The following is a 16,020-nucleotide window of genomic DNA, read 5'->3' on the forward strand; positions in this document are numbered from 1 at the left end:
CATAATTCAGTGGTAGAGCACATGCTTAGTATATGTGAAGACCTGGGTTCCAGTCCCAGAATCAAGGGGGGCAGGGAAGGAAAGGAGAAAGATTTTATCTAGATTAAAGAGAGAGAGAGAGAGAGAGACAGAGAGAGAGAGAGAGAGAGAGAGAGAGAGAGAGAGAGAGAGATATTCCCTATAGATAGGAAGGAAGAGATGGTCCTTCCCCCTCAAAGAGTTCTATAGTACATCCTGGCAGATGAGATTTTAAAAAAATCTTGCAGCCGGGCACAGTGGTGCATGCCTTTAATCCCAGCAGTTATAGAGGCTGAGACAGGAGAATCTCAGTTCAAAGCCAGCCTCAGCAATGTCAAGGTGCTAAGCAACTCAGTTAGACCCTGCCTCTAAATAAAATACAAAATAGGGCTGGGGATGTGGCTCAGTGGTAGAGTGCCCCTGAGTTTAATCCTGGTACCAAAAGGGGAAAAAAAAAAAAGAAAAAAAAAACTTGCAAGTGATTAATAGGAAGACTCCAGATCTCAAGAGGACAAGTAGATATGAATGAACCTATCCCAATAGCCCCCACCCAGAGCATGAGACTTGTTAAAACTGTAACAGAAGAAATTCCAAAATGTTCTTTACCAGGTCAGAAGATTGGAGAGTCACAGGTTATATCACAGAAAGTATTTTAGTTGGAAGTGACTGCAGTCATGTGCCACTAGGATTGTTCTTACCTTTCCAGAAAGAATTCGAAAAAATAAAATAGAAAAAAAAAGATATTTTTAAAATCAATTTTCTTTTTCTTTTTTGAAATGAGGTCTGGCTATGTTGACTTTGCACTTCTGAGCTCAAAGGATCCTCCTCAGCATCAGAACAGCATTCATTTCTAGGTATTTTTATTTGAGGGGATGCTGTGATTTGAACGTTTGAATATTCATCCCTTCTGATGCTGGAATTTAACCCCTATTGTGAGGCATTAAAAAGGAGAGGGTAAAGGGGGAAGAGAGTAGAGGGGGAAGACTCATTCGACTCTTTCCACTACAGCCTGAACAAGAGACAACAATTCTTTGTCCAGGATCAACATCTCTGGCAAAGCATCTTGGTTTCTCAGCAGCATCTCTTTGATTTGCTGTCATCAGATCCATTGTCAGATAAAGATTTTCTTTTTGTACCATCTTTTTAGGATTAAGAAATGTTTCAAGGGCTGGGTTTGTGGCTCAGTGGCAGAGCGGCTTGCCTAGCATTTGAGAGGCCCTGGGTTCAAGACAAGCTTCAGTGGAGGAGGAGGTGGCTTTAATTAACTCTGAACAATCTAAAATTTTCTTCAGGTTTTTAATTATCGCCAGCATTTCTAAATTTCCTCATTCTACCTTCCCATTCACCCCACCTCGGTCCAGTAGTTTGTCCACTACAAAATCTATAGGCTATTCTTTTATTATTATTAGTTTGTAGTTGTAGATGGACAGAATGCCTTTATTTTATGTATTTTTATGTGGTGCTAGGGATGAACCCAGTGTCTCACATATGTAGGCAAGCGCTCGGCCACTGAGCTACAGCCCCAGACTAGGCTATTCCAATTGCATATTCTACCTGTAATATCTTATTAAGTCTAATCAATTATATTTTCCCACCTTGGAACATCTTCATATCAACAACCCAACATGTTTATAACATGTACTAACTTCATCAGTAGGTCTCTAAGATAATATGGTTTTGGCAATCCTAATAAAACTGAAATATTATCCAAAGTTTTGGAAATCTGTACAAGCCCTAATCTGCTACTTTGGGCTTCGTGAATCTTACCTGTCACTCTCCAAGTCCAAAATATACAATAAATATGCTTAAGTATTGGGGAATAAATTCAGTCCTCCAAGGACTTTTTTTTTTTTTTACTGAGTTAGGACACTACATACTCGCTATCAGTATAATTAATGAAATACGCTCCCCAAAGACGTTAATGGCTTTTACTGAAGTGTGCTGCACAGTAAGCATTTTATGAACACCTAATTGAATCCCAGGAACTCAGGCGTGGGTTCCACTTATAGTGGAGGCAACATGGCGGCGGTGGGCAGGTGCGTGTAGTGGGAAGGTTCGGACGCTGGGGACACTCGGTCAGGAACGCTGGCCACGGCCCCGGACACCCTGAGGGCGCCGCGATGAGTCACGTGACGTCACATAACCTCGATTCTTTCTCCTAAGGCCCGCTTTGTCTCAAGAGTCCCTCAGTAGAGTCCACTAGAACTATATGGGAATGAGGCGAGAAAAGCAGCGCCAGGTCTCCTGGCGGTAGTTTTCTTCGCGTGGGGACCTGTTCCACCCCGCGAAGCCGGCGGGCTTGAGGCTTCACGCCGCCGCATCCACGCGCCCCAGCCGCAGAGTGCGGTCGCAGCTCCAGGAGCGCCGGCGCGGTCCAGCTGGAGCCCGAGGCCTAATGACGAGGCTGGGAGGCACCAGGACCCTCCGGTCCTGGAAAATACAGGTTCTCGGGATACAGTCCCGGGGCTAGATCTCCCGCCTCAGTTTTTGAGAAGACCCCCCACAAGGAGCAGGAGCCCGCCACCTCCGTGCTCCGCTTCAACTTCGCCAGGGCGAAAGGGGCGGGCCCCTGGCGAGAGCGCCGAAGCCCCGCCCCGCCCCGCGCGGCCTGCTGGATTCGCCCCGCCTCCTTCCCGTCGCCGCTCTTCTTCCTCCGCCACAGTCCCGGCGGCGGCCCAGCTGGCTGGTCGCGCTGTGAGGCTCGCTGGGGCTGCGGCGGGCGCTGGGCGCGGCGCCCCCACTTGTCCGTAGGAGCGTCGGGTCGCGGAAGTGACGTGTGCACAGGCAGGAGCGCGTTTGAATCGGTTCCCGGGTGATCCTCGCGCCCGCGGCTGCTCGGCTCCGCCGCCGCCGCTGAGGAGCTGCAGCGCGCTGGGCTGAGGCTCGAACCGCTCCGGGGACTGGAGCTTAAGGCGCCGCTAGGAGTCCACATCTCGGCCCTGAGCGCCGCGGCGCCAGTCACCGGCGCCGCTGTCTTTTCTCCTTTCCCTCAACATGGCAGCGGCGGGCGCCAGCGGGCCCTCTGTGGGGACTGAGGAGGACGGCGGAGGCGGTGGCCCCAGGATGGTGTACTTGTTTGACCGGCGCGAGAAGGAGTCCGAGCTCGGGGAGCGGGCGCTGCAGGTGGCGGAGCACACAGACTACGCGGCGTTCCGCGCCTCCGTGTGTCAGGTACCGGCGGGGGCGATGGAGGGATGCGCGGGTGGAATTGGGGTGGGAGGGGGACAAGAAGCCCCGGTCGCTCACCGAGGCAATAAACCTGTCACCCGGCCCTGGCCCGGCTGCCTGGGCTTTTCCCGCCTGAGTGTCCGCCATGCTCGCGGCCGAGGGCCGGCCTAGCTCCGGCCTCTAGCTGCCGAGCCGGCCCCTCTGCGGGCCTCCTTTTGCCTCGGGCGGTCTCTGCCCCAGCATTCGACCTCACTGGGTTTGTGGGCTCCTGCCGGCTAAACCCGATCGCCGCCTACCAGTTAAATCCCTCTGCAGCGGGGAGCATTGGTGTCTGTCTTGAAGTCCTTAACTTATCAAAAGAAAAAACTCAGTACAAAGTTGTATCCGCTAGCCGTGTTGTGCGCGTTGCGATGGTTAAAAGTTGTGAAATTCCTGAAGTAGGCTTACCGCAAGTTAATAAACTGATGCAGGCATTTCTCGGGATGTCCTGTCAAGGTTTGGGAGGCCAACCCTGGAGGGGAAGACCCACAGAAACACTTGGCTAAGTTTTGCAGGTGGAGCTGCCCTTCTGGTTTTCTAACCCCCTGGAGTTCCCGAACCAAATCCATGAGTGTCAACAAAGAACGTTGTATACCCATTGTATTAGTTTGCTTTAAACTAATTACTGACTAGCTGGGCGTGGTGGCGCATGCCCGTGACCTCAAGCTACTCTGGAGGCTGAGGCAGGAGGAACGAAGGTTCGAGGCCAGCCTTGGCAATTAAGCAAGACCGTGTCTAAAATTTTTTTAAAAGGCTGGTGAATAGCTTAGTGGGAGAACACTTGCCTAGCAAGGGCCAGGCCTTTGGTTCAACTCCAATACCTCCTGAAAGAAGAAGGAAAAAGTGTACGTAGGAAAATCTGCTTTAATCTGTGAAGTACCTTATAGATAGGAGGTGGTATTGTTGCCTGAGCTTTTTAAAGAGGAATGTGGTCATGCTCTGAATTAACCACATGAGGTACTTTTTAAGCTATTAAAAAACACTTAGCTTCCAAGGAAAAAGAACTTTGAAAGCAGTGTTTTGTCTTGAGTAGGCTGATAGGTTTAGAAACATCTTGGAGACATAACCTCTATACAGTTGCTGAAATAATAGATACTAAGATCCACAGAATGAAAACGAATCGGGAGTAAGGATGCTGTTTCATTCACATTTGTATTCCCAGTGTCTAGAATTGTGCTTTTATGCATTGTAAATGCCCAGATTAGAATTGATAAATGAATGAAGACAACCTGTAAACTTTGAATTTCATTCTGTGCCTGGATATGTGGTAGTAGATTCCATTTGCATTTTTCTTCATATATTGTGTTTTTCCCACATTTTTAAATTGGTGCATTATATTTGTACATTCCAGTTGCATTTTGAAAAGTAAATGAATAAATGTGTATCTTTTTATTGAATGTTTTATATTCAGAACCATGCTTCAGAAGGGAAACTCTTGAGTTTGTCATTTTTATTGTAAAAATATCAGTACATTAAAGAAAATACAGAACCAAAGTGAGAAAATTAAACCTTTAACTCACTGACACGGTTGGCACTTGGGGTTATGTCTTTGTAGGTTTTTTTTGTTGTTGTTGTTTTGGTAACAGGAATTGAACCCGAAGGTGCTTAACCACTGAGCTACATCCCCAGACCTATTTCATTTTATTTTATTTTGAGACAGCCGCTCACTGAATTGCTTAGAAGCCCTCTAAATTGCTGAGGCTGGCTTTGAATTTGCATACTCCTGCCTCAGCCTCTTAGCTGCTGAGATTACAGGCGTGTGCCACTGTTGTCTTTAATCTCTATCCTTTTATTACCAGAACATGTTTTGTATTTTGGTAATATTACCAGAAGTGTCTTTTCTTGTTGTTGTTGCTATTGGAGTAGTGGGGATCCTGTTTAGGCCCTGGAGATTCCTAGGCAGTACTCTGCCACTGAGCTGCATTCCCATATCTTCTATTTTTATTTTGAGATAGGGCTGGCCTCAAATTTGCCATCTCCTGCCTCAACCTCCTGAGTAACTGGAATTACAGGCTGGGATTTTAGCCATGTGTGCCTCCTCACCTAGCTAAGAAGTGTCTAATTATTAGTGTGTTTTCATACTCAAAATTGGAAGTGATTGATTTAGTGCCACTGTTTACATAGCGGTTGATTTACTTTATTTTCAATATTGCAGTTTTAAATAATGCTGTGATGAACATTTTTTTAAAAATTCAGTTGTAGATAGACACAATACCTTTATTTATTTATTTATTTTTATGTGGTGGTGGGGATGGAGCTAGGCAAGCACTCTACCTCTGAGCCATAACCCAACCCTGTGATAAACATTTTTGAGTTAATAGCCTGTTGTGTTCATTGTTTCTTTAGTTAGGAATCCTAGAGATAAAATTACTGGATCAAAAGTCAGAAACATTTTTAAAGCTCCTGATACATATTTTTATACTTGATTTTAGCCAAAAAGCTGAGAAGTAATTGATGAAATATATATATATATATATATATATATATATATATAATTATTATTTTTTTTTTGAGAGAGAGAGAGAATTTTAATATTTATTTTTTTTAGTTTTCGGCAGACACAACATCTTTGTTTGTATGTGGTGCTGAGGATCGAACCAGGGCCGCACGCATGCCAGGCGAGCGCTACCGCTTGAGTCACATCCCCAGTCCAATGAAACATATTTTTAAATTGCTTTTCAAAAAAGTTGTGCTAGTTAACCCATCTTCTAGAAATAGATTATTTACTTCTTCCTTTTCTCCTATGAGATGTCTAAGTAACTCTCTTGGATAGGGGAAGTATTATTAGCCTTTTATTGCAGAAGTGGAATTTACTCTTAGAGATGGTGACACACCTAAGTGAGATAGTAAAAGTCAAATTAGTATTCAAACCCAGAACTCATGTTCTTTCGGATATATTCACTATGCCTCAAATAAAGTCCTTTGCTATAGAGAACAGATAGATCTATTATTATTCTTTCAGTGTTTCAGCTTAAAACCAAAGAATAAATTTCCTTTGGCTAATTTTTTTCTTTCTTCCTCTCATTTTTCACTGTTAGAATAGATGAACGTTAAATTTGATTAGAAGTGAGGGGAGAGAACTGTTAAGAAAAAGGAAGACTAAGTAGACTAACTTGAACTAGTAAGAAAATAGAAGACCAAGTAGACTTTTTTTTTAAGCCTCATTTAATTATGTCACAGATCTCATAACAGTGTTTCCATTACATACATGAAGAACTGAATTAAAGTCCTGTATTAAGTCCAAGATTATACAGTTAACAAGCAGTGAAACTACTCGTGCACTTGGGATTGGAATCTAGATGAATTTGATTTATAAAGCTTGTACTTTTTAGAAAAACCTTCCCCATACTGTGTTTTAGAGTATTAATTTTTCTCTTTGGAGAGGTTGCGCATTCTTAAACTACATTAAAGTTTTGTTTTTTTTTTTGTTAAAATGTAAATTAAACCAATAGTTTTTGTAGTGTAAGAGAGTGTTAGGGATTCTGAACTGTTGAGGAAAGCTCACCTTGTGGAAAAGGGGAGCTATTTCAAGAAGGAAGGGGAGGAAAGGGTATATCTGGAATAAACTCTTAGACATCTAGCTTTTGACTCACCTGAGCACATGTGACCTTGCATAATAAAAGATTAAAAATGACTTTAATCATTAAGTTTTTAAATATATTAAGTCCCTGTGTCCACGCTGTAGTTTTGAGAAATCGTCTCCTTTTTCTTTTGTGTGGCTACACTGTACCGTCTTGTTCTGTCATGGTATTTATGCCATCATTTCCCCCTCGCCCCACCACTTGGGTTTATTGTAGAAATAGGTGAGCACGTTTTAGAAAATTATATTAAAATGCATAAGATCTAGAATAGTCATATAGTAAAGAGTTAAAAAAATGAAAAAAGAACAGAGAACTAAAACTACCTGATTTCAAGATTTTTTACAAAACTATAGTAATCAAGACAGTACAGTATTGATGTAAATATATAGGTAAATACAGCAGAGATGGACCTGGATATATATGGCCAATTGACTTTTATTTAAAAGCCAGGTGCTGTCATGGCGCGTATCTGTAATGCCAGCTATTCAGAAGGCTGAGGAAGGAGGATGGAAAGTTGGAGGCCAGCCTAGGCAATTTAGTGAGACCTTGTCTCAGAAAATAAAAAGGGCTAGGGATGTAGCACTGGAATGTTTGCCTAGCATGTATGAGGTCAGGGTCAATAAAAAATAATAAGTCAAAACAGTTATTGTTTAGTTTCTGTGGTGCTGGGGATTGACCCAAGGTTTTACATATGCTAAGCAGGTACTCTACCACTGAGGGACATCCAGCCCTTTATTTACTTCAGTTGACAAAAATTGTGTGTATATATGGTATACCACCATGATTTGATATACATATCATTGTAGAATGACTTTAAGAATTTAACATATATACATCATATGTTATTCTTTGTGATAAGAACATTTAAATTTTACTTTTAACAGATTCCGTATATGCAATATATTGTTATTAACTATAGTTATGATGTACAGTAGATCTTTACAATTTATTTCTTTTGTCTAACTGACCATATCTAATCAACATCTTCCCAAGTCTTACATGCACCCTATTCATTTCTGATAACTCCCTTTTACTCTCTACATGGCACATTGTGTGGTATTTGTCTTTCTGTGCCTGGTTTATTTCACAGCATAATATCCTTTAAGTTCATCCATGTCTCAAATGATAGGATTTCCTTTTTTTGAGACTGAATGGTATTCCATTTTATATATATATACCACATTTTCTTTATCCATTTATGGACACACAGGTTGATTCCATATCTTGGGTATTATGAATAGCCCAGCAATGAATGTGACAGTGCAGTTCTTTTCAACATACTAACTTTATTTCCTTTGGATATATACTCTGTAGTGAGTTTGTTAGATTATATGGTAGTTCTGTTTTGTATTACTTGAGAGACCTCCTTACTATTTTCCACAAGAGTTGTAGTAGCTTACACTCCCACTAATAGTGTACTAGGGTTCCTTTTTCTCCATAATCTCACCAGTACTGGTTTTCCTTTGCTAGCATCCCTCCTCTCTTTTCTTTTGTGGAATAGGGATTGAATCAAGGTATGCTCTGCCACTGACTATTTCCCTAGCACTGCCTATTTGTTTGTTTATTTATTTTAGTTTTCAGTGGACTTGTATTCATTTATATGTGGTACCAAGGATCAAATCCAGTGCCTCACACATGCTAGGCAAGTGCTTTACCACTGAGCCACAACCCCAGCCCAGTGCTTATTTATTTTGAGACAGGATCTCACTAAATTGCTGAGACTGGGTTCAGACTTGCCAGCCTTCTACCATATCCTTCCCAGTAGCTTTGATTATAGGCATGTAGCTATCTTTTGTCTTTTTTTTTTGTAATAGCCATTCTAACAAATTGTGAGGTAACAATTTTGTTTTAATATGCATTTTCCTGATAATGATGATGATGATTTGTGGTATTGGGGATAGAACTCTGGGCCTTGTACATGATAGGCAAGTGCACTAGTGCTGAGCGATGTCCCTAGCCTCTTATTTTATTTGTTTATTTATTCATTTTTATTCAAGTTATTTATTTAGTTATGGGGTGGACACAATATCTTTGTTTTATTTATTTATTTTTTTACGTGCTGCTGAGGGTTGAACCCCAATGCCTTACACATGTGAGGTGAGCACTCAACCATTGAGCTACAACCCTTATTTTCTTTTTCTTTTGTAGGTGAATTTTTTTAAGTATTTATTTTTTAGTTGTAGTTGGGAACTTATTTTCTTTTTCTTTTGTAGGTGAATTTTTTTTAAGTATTTATTTTTTAGTTGTAGTTGGAACACAATACCCTTATTTATTTTTATGCGGTGCGGAGGATCGAACCCAGGGTGTGCACATGCTAGGCGAGTGCTCTACCCTGAGACACAACCCCGGCCCCCTTATTTTATTTTTCAAGACACTGTCTTGCTAAATTGCCCAGGCTGGACTTGAATTGTGATCCTCTTGTCTCAGCCTCCTGAGTAAGTAATTACAGGCCTGTGCCACCACACAAGCAGTTTTTCATGTGCAAATTGAGTATTCCAAATAAAAATCTGAAATGTTCCAAAATCTGAAGCTTTCTGAGAGCAAATGTAGAAAAATCCACACCATGAAACAAATTTTGAATACAAAATTATTAAAAATACTGTATAAAATTACCTTTGGACTATGAATATAAGCTATTATGAAACATAGCCAGGTGTGGTGGTACACACCTGTAATCCCAGTGACTCAGGAGACTGAGGCAGGAGGATCACAATTTTTAGCAGCTTTTGTAATTTAGCAAGACACCTTGTCTCAAAAAAATAAAATGGGCTAGGAATGTAGCTTAATGGTAGAGCACTTCTGGGTTTAATCTCCAGTAAACCCTCCTCTTCCACCCAAAGATATTATGAAGCATAAGTGAATTTCATGTTTAGATTTGGCAACTATCCCCCAAATATCTCATTTATGTGTATGCAGATATTATAAAATCTGAAGGGAAAAAATTTAAAATTCAAAACACTTGTAGTTCTAAACATCTCAGATAAGGAATAACCAACCTGTACCTGCTGTTGGCCATTTGTATGTATTTTGAGAAATATTCATTCAGATCTTTTCCCCATTTTTTTTTTACTTGTAATTTTTTTCTAGTTATAGGTGGACACAATATCTTTATTTTTATGTGGTGCTGAGGATTGAACCCATTGTCTCATGCATGCTAGGCAAGCACGCTTGTTGAGCATTCTACCTCTGAGGCACACGACCCCAGTCCCTCTTTTCCCCATTTTTAAATTTTTTTTTTATCTGATATATTTTTTGTATGCTCTTTGAGGACAGGAGCTTAAACTAGTAGCTGATTTGTGATTGTTATTTAGATGGATCAATCTCTTGCTTTCCTCAAAAAGTATTTGTGAAATCTTATAACTGTATATTGTGTTAAAAATAACAAAAGCTAAGGAAAAAAGTAAAGGCAAATAGATGTAGAATAATAAAATACCTGAGAAAAGTTAATAAATGGAAATTTATTTGATAATACATTATATTAATGCTAAGTCTTGAGATTCCTGGTGTTCAAAACAAAGAAGAAAACAGAATTAATTAATTCACAGTCTGTTCAAAATAAAAGCATTGCAACTTCTAAGAAAGCAAAGGAATTATTTGAGTAAAAATTTTCCCTAGATTCCTCACAAATCCTGAGTGATAAAATGTATAACAGATGGGAACCGCTGCTTCTTACCCTAACCTTTAATACAGGATAGAGGGTGTATGTTATTTAGGGTAGAAAAGTCTGTTTTAATTATTAACCCTTTAAATTTTTGTAGAAATTTCTTTCAGTTCAGCATAGGTTTTCCTGATCTGTAGGACAGACATCAAATAGTGCTAAAGCACTAATCATTAAAGGCTAGTTTGCAGAATTTCAGAGCAATACATTAAGCTGTGTAGTTTCTGACTGACTTAAATCCATGAATTTTGTTTGTTTGTGTTTTGGTGCTGGGAATTAAACCCAGGGCTTCTTGCATGCTAAGCATGTCCTTTCCAACTAAGCTATACTCTTAAGCGATGGATGAAATTTAGCTTATTTAGATGTTGTAGTCTGCACGTTAGCCCTTCAGAAGTAATATTTTTTCTCCAGTACTAGAAATTGAACCCAGGGGGTGCTGTGCCACTGAACTACATCCCCAACCCTTTTATTAATTTATTTTATTTTTGAGATAGGGTCTCCCTGAGTTGCCCAGGCTACCCTCAAACTTCAGATTCTCCTGCCTCAGCCTTCCAGATCACTGGGATTACAGACATGCACCACCATACCCAGCTATAAACATCTCTTAAAATTGACTTTTGAAGAGAAGTTATCCAGCAGATAGTTTGAAGCTGTCCTAAGGATATGGAGGGCAAGTGCTTTGTATTCCCCATTAAAGACAAATTCATATGTTTTTAAAATTAACTCAGAAAAAGTTCTTACAAAAGAAAAAAAGTCCAGTCAAGACTCTTGCCTGAATAGAATGACCCTCTGACTTTTCACATACAGAAAAGCAGAAGAGTATATCTGTATTCAGTGTCAGGTTAGTACAGATACATGAAAAATCTCATTTTGCATCTAAGAATAGATTTTTATCTTTATTTATTTATTTATTTATTTAAAAAAAAAAGGTTATTAGTTTTTGATGGACCTTTATTTCATTATTTGTTTATATGTGGTGCTGAGAATCGAACCCAGTGCCTCACACGTGCTAGGCAAAGCGCGCTACCACTGAGCCCCAACCCCAGCCCTAAGATAGATATTTAGATCAAAAAATCTGGGGAGAAGACAGGCATGGTGGGACACACTTGTAATCCCAGCTTTTCAGGAGGCTGATGCAGGAGGATTGAAAGTTCTAGACCAGCCTGAATATCTTAGCGAGACCTTGTCTCAAAAAATAAGATTTAAAAAGGACTGATTTGTAGCTCAGTAGTAGGGTGCCTGCCTAGCAAGTACAGGGCGCTGGGTTCAATCCCCAGTATCACAAAACAAAAAACAAACAAATGAAAAAACCAACATGGAGAGAGAAGGGTATGATGTTTTGAATAAAAGTAGTAATGTATAAAGTATGAGAACTATAAAGTACTTAGAAAAATTATGAATTTAAGAATTTTACATGAAATGATAGATGAAACAAGGAAAACAAGATAATTCGCATGTCTGAATTAAATTGTAATTGATTTATTGATTAAAATCTATGATTTTTTTTAATATAGGTTAAAAATTGTAAGACAGCTATCTGCTTCAGTGCAGGAAAATGCAGTCAGTCCCTGATTGAATTTGTTTTGACTTAGAATTTTTCAACTTTACAGTGGTTCAAAAGCAATATGCATTCTGCAGAAGTCATACATTGAATTTGAATTTTGATCTTATCCCAGGCTAGCAATATGCTATAGGATACCTTCTGTTTTTTTTACTTTCAGTATGGTATCACCTTATTCAACATCTTATTTTAAAATGGGCATTAGTGGTTGTATTATTTTGCTCAACTGTAGGCTAATATAAATCTTTTTAAGACATTTAAGGTAGACTAACATAAGCTATGATGTTTGGTAGCTTAGGTCTATGGAATGCATTTTGACTTAACATTAAGTTACAGTCTTTTGGAATGTAATCACATGGTAAATAGAGGAACAATTGTACGATCTTTTTTTTTTTTTTTTTTTTAAGAGAGAGAATTTTTTAATATTTATTTTTTAGTTTTCGGTGAACACAACATCTTTGTTTGTATGTGGTGCTGAGGATCAAACCCGGGCCGCACGCCCGCCAGGCGAGCGCGCTACCACTTGAGCCACATCCCAGCCCAACAGTTGTACAATCTTTGATGGATGAAATTCCTTCATTATGGTAATGCAGTTGCATATGTTGGAAGAGGGAATAAGGTTGATAGCTTTCTTACCCATAGATAAAGATACAATGAGAAAGGATGGAGTACTGAGGAAGCCCGGCGTCAAGCCAGACCAGAGGAGGAAGCCTGGCGTCAAGCCAGACCGGAGCAGGAAGCCCGGCGTCAAGCCAGACCGGAGCAGGAAGCCCGGCGTCAAGCCAGACCGGAGCAGGAAGCCCGGCGCCAAGCCAGACCGGAGCAGGAAGCCCGGCGCCAAGCCAGACCGGAGGAGGAAGCCCGGCGTCAAGCCAGACCGGAGGAGGAAGCCCGGCGCCAAGGCAGACCGGAGCAGGAAGCCCGGCGCCACGCCAGACCGGAGCAGGAAGCCCGGCGCCATGCCAGACCGGAACAGGAAGCCCGGCGCCAAGCCAGACCCGAGCAGGAAGCCCGGCCCCACCCCATGTGCTAATCCAGAGGAAGCCCATCAACCTTTAAAACCAATCAAAGAGGGCGTGGCTACCAGCCCGGTTCTGCGGCTGATCCAGGTACCCGGTTTCCAACTCCCCCACCCTTAGCTGCGATAACTCAAAATTATTTCCCACAAGCTTTTGGGGGTTGTACCTATCAACGCAAAAGAACAACTGTACAGGCACCTGGTTTCCACCTCAGAGACTAGAGTAGTGAAGATACAGGTGAAAGTTCATGTCGTTTCACATTGGCTATATCTACCACCCTGAACACAGAGGCTCAAGCCTAGGAATAGACAACGCCACCTACTGGAAGGAAGGAAAACAGTGTTGTGAGAGACTTTTTTTTTCTCTTTTTCTTTTCTTCTCTCTCTCTCACAACCTCAACATATGTGAAACCAAGAACTGTGCATGAACAACTGAATCACCAAAATAATATAATATAGAGGAATTCCATATACCCCATCTTCCCCCCATTTTTTTCTTTATTTCTATCTTACTTTCTTTTTCCTTCTTGCTTATTTCTCATTTCTTCCTTGTTATTTTTTTTCTTTTCTTCATTTGTATTCCCTCTATCCCACTTTCAACCTCCTAACTTTTGCTATCTATACATAGGGTAACTATCTAAATACAGATAGGAGGTTGAGTCTATACATTCTTCCATAAATTACCAGTCTATTGGTTAGAGTTCTCCAAAGTTGCTAAGTTAGTTTAACCTCATACCCTCACTCCTTTCCCTCTTAAGTATAACATCCTTCGTCTGAAATTAAGTTTTCTATATGCCACCAGATATGGTATGCCTTTTATGAAACTAATGACTATATTCTTAAATAATAATTGAAACCAATATCTGTAGACTTAGAATCTAACTATAAGTGTATTAATAATGAAAACTTGTGCTTAGATGATGTACTGTTGATATTGGGAACTGTTAACATTGTCTTTCTACGCAAAAGAGGGATTTTGGAGTTATACAAGAACAATATAAATATATAAGGGGAAAACCATTAACACAACAGTTTCACAAAGCTAGAAAGAAACATGAGTAGTATGAAAAGACAAGAAAAGAAAGGACCACAAACAAACAGGTCAATTCAACATTAGGTGTGGTAATATCTGCAGCTGATGGAATGTCAGATAAAGAGTTCAGGATATACATGCTTCAGATGATCTGGAGTCTCAAGGAAGACGTTATACAGCAAATTCAGACAAAGAAAGATCACTTTGACAATGAATTACATAAACAAATCCAAGAAGCAAAAGATCAACTCTATAGGGAGATAGAGGATATTAAAAAAAAAGAAACAGAAATCCTGGAAATGCAGGAAACAATAAACCAAATTAAAAACTCAAATGAGAGTATTACCAGCAGAGTAGAACACTTAGAAGATAGAACTTCAGACAATGAAGACAAAGTTTTTCAACTTGAAAAGAACATAAACAGCTCAGCGAGAATGTTAAGAAACCATGAGCAGAACATCCAAGAATTATGGGATAACATAAAGAAACCAAACTTAACAGTTATTGGGGTACAAGAGGGTATAGAGGTGCAAACCAAGGGAATGAGCAATCTATTCAATGAAATAACACTAGAAAACTTCCCAGACTTAAAGAATGAAAAAGAAATCCAAATACTAGAAGCCTACAGGACACTGAATGTACAAAATCATAAGAGATCCACACCAAGACACATAATAATGAAGATGCCCAACATACAGAATAAGGAGAGAATCTTAAAAGCCATAAGAGAGAGGAAGCAGATTACATTTAGGGTTAATCCAATCACGATAACAGCTGATCTTTCAACACAGACTCTGAAAGCTAGAAGATCCTAGAATAACATATTTCAAACGCTGAAAGAAAAAGGGTTCCAACCAAGAATCATGTATCCAGCGAAATTAAGCTTCAGGATTGAAGATGAAATAAAAATCTTCCACAATAAACAAAAGTTAAAAGAATTTGCAGCTAGAAAACCAGCTCTTCAAAACATCCTTGGCAAAACATTACAGGAAGAGGAAATGAAAAATAACAATGAAAACCAACAGCGCTAGGTAGTACAGTAAAGGAAAACATAATCAAAGAGGAAAAACAAATCATGTTAAGTAACATACATAAACAAATATGGCTGGAAGTACAAACCATATCTCAATAATAACCTTAAATGTTAATGGCTTAAATTCACCGATCAAGAGACACAGGCTAGTAGAATGGATTTAAAAAAAAGATCCAACAATATGCTGCCTACAGGAGACTCATCTGATCGGAAAAGACATACACAGACTGAAGGTAGAAGGTTGGGAAAAATCATACCACTCATATGGACCCCGGAAGCAAGCAGGGGTGTCCATACTTGTATCAAATAAAATAGACATCAAGCCAAAGGGATAAACCAGGACACTACATACTGCTCAAGGGATCCATACACCAACAAGACTTAACGATCATTAATATATGTGCCCCAAACAATGGTGCAGCTATTTTCATCAAACAAACTCTTCTCAAGTTCAAGAGTCAAATAGACCACAACACAATAATCATGGGAAATTTTAACACACCTCTCTCACCACTGGACAGATCTTCCAAACAAAAGTTGAATAAAGAAACCATAGAACTCAATAATATAATTAATAACTTAGCCTTAATTGATATATACAGAATATACCACCCAACATCAAGTGCATGCACTTTCTTCTCAGCAGCACATGGATCCTTCTCAAAAATAGACCATATATTATGTCACAGGGCAAATCTTAGCAATTACAAAGGAGTAGAGATACTACCATGTATTTTATCTGATCATAATGGAATGAAATTGGAAATCAATAATAAAATAAGAAAGAAAAAAATCCTACATCACATGGAGAATAAACAATATGCTACTGAATGAACAAAGGGTTACAGAAGACATCAAAGAGGAAATTAAAAAATTCTTAGAGGTAAATGAAAACTCAGACACAACATATC

General features: G+C 39.9%; 1 protein-coding gene across 5 annotated transcripts in view; it reads left to right on the top strand.

Moving 5' to 3' along the window:
• The first annotated feature begins 2,688 nt into the window (after positions 1 to 2,688).
• Smchd1 (structural maintenance of chromosomes flexible hinge domain containing 1) overlaps positions 2,689 to 16,020 on the top strand; it is a 151,290-nt gene continuing 137,958 nt past the window's right edge. For 4 of the 5 annotated variants that reach the window (XR_009228878.1, XR_009228879.1, XM_058586405.1 and 1 more), the window contains exons 1-2: positions 3,056 to 3,189; positions 12,668 to 13,134. Coding sequence is in view for 3 of the 5 variants with exons in the window: in XM_058586405.1 (XP_058442388.1) it covers positions 12,679 to 13,134 (456 nt within the window). In the remaining 2 variants the exon portion in view is untranslated. Of the gene's footprint in view, positions 3,190 to 12,667; positions 13,135 to 16,020 lie in introns of all 5 variants that reach the window. The other variant, XM_046467441.2, reaches the window with a different exon arrangement.

Source organism: Marmota monax, unplaced genomic scaffold (genome assembly GCF_021218885.2).
Source record: "Marmota monax isolate L192 unplaced genomic scaffold, Marmota_monax_Labrador192_F-V1.1 WCK01_AAM20220418_F8-fsc00103, whole genome shotgun sequence".
NCBI lineage: Eukaryota > Metazoa > Chordata > Mammalia > Rodentia > Sciuridae > Marmota > Marmota monax.